Genomic DNA, 7,414 nt, shown 5'->3' with positions numbered 1-7,414 from the left:
AATTGACATGTTTATGATTTTTAGAGATGAGGGTCTCTTTGGAAGCCACCTCTCTATTCTATTGGATAGAGGTACGGTGTGTCTACATCCCACCCTCCCTAGACCCAACTTATAACTTTGCTATTGGTGGGATTTTTCACTGGGTATGATTGATTGATTGATTTTTTTAAAATATAAAATAGTAAACAATTTTATAGAATAAAATCATATATATTTAAGGGAAAATTCCCAAAATAAGCATTTATGAAAACAAATGTCTAGTTTTAGGTATCATTTGCAAAAAAAATCCAGAAATAGGTATTATAAACTAGTCGTGACGAGTAGTTTGTAGAACCAATTAAGAGTTTCCGCGTGTCCTTGAAATAACTGTAACGAGCACGTTCACGAATCATATACTCGTCACGACTAAATAAGTTTCATGCCTTGTAATTAACGTCCACGAGTAACTCATAAGTCATTTAGTCGCGATGACTAGTTTACCCGGTTTACATTCCCTACACGAGTAGTTTATTAGTAGTTAACTTGTCGTGACTAATTTAACCTTATAATCTACTCGTCGCAACATAAACACTAAAAACACACAAAATCCTTTAAAACCCAAAATTAATACATACAGACAAAAAAATATATGTGTATCTAATATGTCATTATGAATGTGTAAATCACACAAAAGTTGATAAAGCAGGGGTATTTTTGTCATTTATTATATGTCTTTCTTAACCTTACTGTGCTCTAAAATTCATGATCAACATCAACATCAACATCTAACTATATTATTAAAACAAAGCATTGCATATTGTTCACATGACACCATACTAGCTTGTCCACATAAGATGCCACATAAGTTATTACCATTTATAATATTTCCATCTAATTCATTATTAATTTAATTCAATAATCACTTAATTGACTTTTATTATTCATTTTCCTAAAATACTATTTCTTTTTTGCAATTTTTAACTCCTTTTTTTACTAGAATTCAAAGTTAAAATATGTAACTGACAATCTTAATTATGATAATTAACTAACGTTTTATTTTAAAAAACAATAAAACAACAAGAATATTTTAAATATATAACATTAAAATTATTGCAAAATTTTCGAAGTCAATCTTTTACATTATTACAAGATTTTCAATAGCGTATAGTAATTATTAAAACAAAGATATAATATTCCACATTTTTAGATGATTCCTTATTTTATTTTCCGTATATATTATTCATGATCTTGCTTACTTGTTTTTTTAAATCAAGTATTAAGGGTTTTTTTTTTTCAAATAAAGTTTGTTACCAGTTAATTTTTAAGGTTAATTTATTAAATACATGGGAATCGAATTCAAGCTAACGTTTTCAAGCAGTGAATATTCCAATTTCAAAGGTTTATTTAGTTTTTAAGTTTTGCAAACAATATATGATGTTTTAAGTAATATAAATACTTGAAGATATAACTTAATTACAAAAAAAAAGAAGTTATTAACTTGGATGGTTTTTAATAAACATGCACATCTAAATTGTATTTTCAATATTATTTTATGGTTTAAATTATCAATAGTAGATTTTTAGTGTTAATGACAAATGATAAAATAACTGTTTCATGAATATTTATTTTGTAATACTTATAATTTTAAAAAAATCATTACTTACAAATTGTTAGGTTTTTAACTTATAAAATTGTGTGGCATCTTATGAAATGTTTTATTATAAATTGTTAGGTTTTTCACTAGAATTCAAAGTTAAACTATGTAACTAACATTCTTAATTATGATAATTAACTAACGTTTTGTTTAAAAAAAAATAAAACGAAAAGAATATTTTAAATATATAACATTAAAATTATTGCAAAAATTCCCGAAGTCAATCTTTTACATTATTACAAGATTTTCGATAGTGTATAGTAATTATTAAAACAAAGATATAATATTCCACATTTTTAGATGATTCGTTATTTTATTTTCCGTATATATTATTCATGATCTTGCTTACTTGTTTTTTAAATCAAGTATTAAGTTATTTTTTTATTTCAAATAAAGTTTGTCACCAGTTAATTTTTAAGTTTTGTTAAATACATGGGAATCGAATTCAAGCTAACGTTTTCAATCAGTGGATTTTCTGATTTCAAAGGTTCATTTAATTTTTAAGTTTTGCAAACGTTGTATGATGTTTTAAGTAACATAGATACTTGAAGATGTAACGTTATTAACTTGGATGGTTTTTAATAAACATGCACATCTAAATGGCATTTTCAATATTAGTTTATGGTTTAAATTATCAATAGTAGATTTTTAGTGTTAACGACAAATGATAAAATAACTGTTTCATGAATATTTATTTTGTAATACTTATAATTTAAAAAAAATCATTACTTACAATTTGTTAGGTTTTTAACTTATAAAATTTATGGTTTTTCAAGGTTAGCCTTATAATTATAAGTTTAAAAATCATTAATTTCAAGGTTATAAATTATAAGTTTAAATGCTAAATTTACCTAACAAATTTATTATTTTCCGTCCGTGTATTATACGGGCCACTATCCTAGCAAACACTAAAAAAACACATAAAACTATGGGTAGGCAGTAGAGAAAGAAACAAGTTTTGATCAGAGGTTTGGTTGTGAGTATAATATAGGTAAGTTTTGTGGATCCAGTTGCTAAAACCGAGAAGTTGAAGGGCTAATATTAAAATTTCGTGGATCCACTTGGTTGAATCACAGACCCTATCTATCTATCTATCTATCTCTCTATCTCTCAATCTCAAAAGGACCGCCCTTGATCTATTATCTGTTAACCATACCAACATACATTTTTATTTCTCTGCAGACAGACGCTTGCTTCAATCCCTAAACCCTAGCTTCATCGTCAACGTCACAGATCCAAGGTCAGAACAGCAAAGCACTTGTATATCTATCTATCTACATGCTTCTGATTTCAATTTCTAATAATTTCAGATCGAAATGGGGGAAACAGAGAACGACTACGAGGACGAGCTTCTCGATTACGAGGAAGAGGACGACAAGGCCACCGATTCCGCCCCTCTTAAAGTCAACGGCGAAGCCGTTAAGAAGTACATACATAGATCTCTTATTATTATTATTATTTTATTATGTTTTAGATTGTTACATGCTTTTGATTTAACCACTGTGCTTGAAATTGAGCAGCTTGGTTCGGCTTTGTTTTATATAAACTTTTCAGTTTAAATTTTTAAAACTTCTAAAAGTTATTAATTTAACTCCAAAATCTCTAGAATGTCTAAAACTTAATGAGGAAACATACATAAAACGAGCGGATAGGGTTTTAAAATTGAAGCAACACAAAAGAGGGAAATCAATAAAACTTCAAAAAGTTGTATTTGCTATGTATATACATAAACAGTATATATAAAAGTAATAAACGAAAAAATAATTCGAGCAAAACAACTGAACTGAACCAAGCGAGGCTTTGCTTGTGCTTGGCTTGTTTTCTAACTGAAACGAGCCAAAATCGAGCAGGTTCTTTCCAAGTGAGCGGCAACCAGTTTGGACGGCCCTATATTATGTATGCACACAAGGAGCACCTCAAAACTTTTATTCAAATTTCAGTTAAAACATGTGGCTAATGGTAGTTACATGTTGTGGGGATGATAATGAATATTTTGAGATACGATTAACAGGGTCATGAAATGTTAAGAGTTAACTGTTTTTGCCTTTGAAGTAAACTTTTTTTAGTTTTTTTTTTTGCGTTGACTGATCCTCTTTTGGATTCATCTTTATTTAGGGGCTATGTAGGAATTCACAGTTCCGGATTCAGAGATTTTCTTTTGAAGCCAGAGCTACTTCGTGCTATTGTGGATTCAGGGTTTGAACATCCTTCTGAAGGCAAGCTTTCTTCTAACCATTCAAAATACCATTTATTTATTTATTTAAGATTGTACTGTTAATAATTAATATTAATACTAGTTTGATAAGTATGAAGATGCTTTCCTACTAGTAGTATGCTTACCAGAAGCAGACTGGTATGTTCTTTTAATGGCTTTTAGTGCTTTATTGCAGGTAAATAACAATACCCATGTCATATGGAGATGTGCTCAGATTTGGTAAATTTTTTTAAAACTGAGGATTGCTTAGCTCAATTTGTTTGGTTCTTCATCAGTGCAACACGAGTGCATACCACAAGCTATTCTGGGAATGGATGTTATCTGTCAAGCAAAGTCTGGTATGGGCAAGACTGCTGTTTTTGTCTTGTCAACTCTGCAGCAAATTGAGCCTGTTGCTGGTCAAGTAGCTGCCCTTGTTTTATGTCACACAAGAGAATTAGCTTATCAGGCACGTGTCTTATCCACAACTGATTATTTTAGTTATTTAAAGTACTGGTTTTTAACTGTTTTGTCTCACTTACAGATCTGTCATGAGTTTGAAAGATTCAGCACTTATCTGACTGACATCAAGGTTGCGGTCTTTTATGGTGGCGTTAACATCAAAATTCACAAGGAGCTTCTGAAGAACGAGTGCCCTCATATTGTTGTCGGGACACCTGGAAGGGTCCTCGCACTTGCTAGAGACAAAGATCTTGCATTGAAGAGTGTGAGGCACTTTATACTAGATGAGTGTGACAAGATGCTCGAGTCACTTGGTATGCTTTCATGTGTTACGAACTGATCAACAATTATATTTTTGCTCATATACATATTCTTAGTTTGTAAATATATTTTTTATTTTGTAGATATGAGGAGAGATGTGCAAGAAATCTTCAAAATGACACCTCATGATAAACAAGTTATGATGTTTTCGGCTACACTCAGCAAGGAGATCCGCCCCGTCTGCAAAAAGTTTATGCAAGATGTAATATTTCATGGCCAGCTCTTCTACTTGAATTTTGAAGTCAACATTTTCATAACGGAATTGCGTATTTTAAACGAGCGTTTCGAGGGTGTGAAAGTAGTTAAAAGAGGGTTCAATTGGTTCACTTTCTTTTCCTTTGTATTTGTTCTTAGCTTACAAAGTGTTCCAGAAGGGTTTCTTTTTGTTTTATTAAAATTAATAGTTGATAGCTGTGATGGATTACCAACATGGTTGGTCTGATTTGAAAGCGTCTGCAAAAGGGGACCAATCAGATGGGACCAGAATCTTGAATCCGCGGATGTTATTTCATAATGGATCCCTTAGCTTCTGAAGACTCCTAATATGCTTTTACTATGATATTTGTTCATTTCAGCCAATGGAAATTTATGTTGATGATGAAGCCAAGTTGACCCTTCATGGACTTGTACAGGTAAGTGCTTGTACTTATAATTAGGCTTAGGCTTGTAAACAAACAGGAATCGGCATTTTCATGTTTGTTCATTTAACTTCAACTGAACAAATGATCGAGCATGAACAGTTAAAGAAACGTTGTTTTTTTGTTTTGTGTATGTTCTTTTTAAGAAAATGAGCGTGTTAACGATAGTTTATTTTGTTCTTAATAGTATAAACAGACATAACTGAGCAAATACCATTTAAAAACAAATTGTTCGAAAGTGTAAACAAAACATAAATGAACGAATATTTATATAACTGACACGGATGAACATATATAAACAGACATAACTGAGCAAATACCATTTAAAAGCAAAGATGAATATTAATAATATGTTGGGCCTAAGAGGTAAATATAACTAGGCTAAATTATAATATTATTTATTTTTAAACTCGACTGAATTTTAATGGGCCTGTCAGTTTAAATCAATACACAATCAATGAATGTAAACGAACAAACCTGAACGTAAATGAATGAACATAAACAATGAGACGTGTTCATGCTTGTTTGTTTAAATTAATTACAGAAAGTTTTGGAACGGTTCATTGAACGTTTGGTTGGTTTAGAAGCCTACTTTCAGCAGTGATTGTAATGATATTTTTGAATTTTCTTACGCTTGCATTTCTTTTGATGACAGCACTACATCAAATTAAGCGAGCTGGAGAAGAACCGTAAGCTGAATGATCTGCTCGACGCGCTAGATTTTAATCAAGTGGTGATATTTGTCAAAAGTGTAAGCAGAGCAGCTGAGCTCAACAAATTGCTCGTGGAGTGTAATTTCCCTTCAATCTGCATCCATTCTGGCATGTCCCAGGAAGAAAGGTTTGTCTTATATAAACAATAATAGTTAATAGTTATTTCTAGTTTTATGCTATGCGTGTTTATAAGAATTCAATTGGATAATTTGCAGGCTGACACGCTACAAGGGATTTAAGGAAGGACACAAGAGAATCTTGGTGGCAACAGATTTAGTTGGTCGGGGTATTGATATTGAACGTGTGAACATTGTCATAAATTATGACATGCCAGATTCTGCTGACACTTATCTCCATCGTGTAATATTTCTTTTTATATTAATTCGTTACAAACGATTTTTTTGATATAGTACCTCGGGTGTTTTGGTAATGTCACAGGTTGGTAGAGCTGGAAGGTTTGGAACCAAAGGTCTTGCAATCACATTTGTGTCTTCAGCTGCCGACTCAGATGTTCTTAATCAGGTATATTACAAGCTTTGAGATTTTAAAAATGATAAAAGATGGCTTATTATTATAATACGTAAAATGAAGGTTACTTTATAATGTTGATGGTTTTTTTATAATGTTGATATTTTTCTTGTTTTGGTGGTTGTAGGTTCAGGAGAGGTTTGAAGTGGATATTAAAGAGCTTCCTGAGCAGATCGATACTTCAACTTATAGTAAGTTTTTTTATCCAAACACTCGTTATTCGTTGTTTAATATTTTCTTAGAACTCTAAACAAAATAAAATTTGGATTTGTGTGCAGTGCCTTCGTAGGATGACAAACGTGGTATTTAGCAAGTGTGACAGGCATCTGGATTATGAACGGATATGAATGTTGTCTGTCGGATCATGATTATAGTCTTGAACTTGTGGTATGTTGAGTTTTGTAACATCTATAAACTTGTTTTCCTGACTTTTTCTAGTTTTAAGGTTTAATTAACTGCAGTATGCAATGTAGACCTGTTTCTCAGTAGTTCATTTGTCTGGTGGTTTGTCAGTATGCATGCAATATGAAGTTTTAGGAAACAACTCAAGAATCTAGCAACATCTACAAAATTTAGGGTTGCAAAGTGTGCCAGACATGGCACGCATGATAAGACACGATGTCTTTTGGTACTAAACACGATCACAACACGATGATTGATCGTGTCATTTTTTTTCAAACACGAATATGAACCTGTTTAGCAACAGGTTAACATGTTAAACCTTGTTAAGAGATCTGTTTAAAGACAATGAATATTATGTGATGAAACGAAAAGTTTCAAGACTGGGTGTGAAATGCATAATTGAATACTATGTGATGAAACGAAAAGTTCCAAGACTGGGTGTGAAATTCATAATTAATACATTAATCCATAACATATGAAATTAAAAAACCATAAATACATTAATCAAAAAACCATGAAAGCA

General features: G+C 31.3%; 1 protein-coding gene across 1 annotated transcript; it reads left to right on the top strand.

The window, feature by feature from the left end:
- The first annotated feature begins 2,831 nt into the window (after positions 1–2,831).
- LOC143617405 (DEAD-box ATP-dependent RNA helicase 15-like) lies at positions 2,832–6,975 on the top strand. The gene is made up of 12 exons (XM_077089977.1): positions 2,832–2,873; positions 2,944–3,059; positions 3,749–3,849; positions 4,124–4,296; positions 4,372–4,603; positions 4,694–4,812; positions 5,186–5,242; positions 5,904–6,088; positions 6,177–6,321; positions 6,400–6,483; positions 6,617–6,680; positions 6,768–6,975. The coding sequence occupies exons 2-12, from the start codon at positions 2,950–2,952 to the stop codon at positions 6,776–6,778; spliced, it is 1,281 nt and encodes a 426-aa protein (XP_076946092.1). The 5' UTR covers positions 2,832–2,873; positions 2,944–2,949; the 3' UTR covers positions 6,779–6,975.
- Positions 6,976–7,414: the final 439 nt, after the last annotated feature.

The sequence above is a fragment of the Bidens hawaiensis genome, unplaced genomic scaffold (genome assembly GCF_021521415.1).
Source record: "Bidens hawaiensis isolate Kalapana, Puna unplaced genomic scaffold, B.hawaiensis_p1.1 tig00054707_1, whole genome shotgun sequence".
Lineage (NCBI taxonomy): Eukaryota > Viridiplantae > Streptophyta > Magnoliopsida > Asterales > Asteraceae > Bidens > Bidens hawaiensis.
Note: the sequence above shows the minus strand (reverse complement) of the source record. Positions and strands in the feature narration are given on the sequence as shown.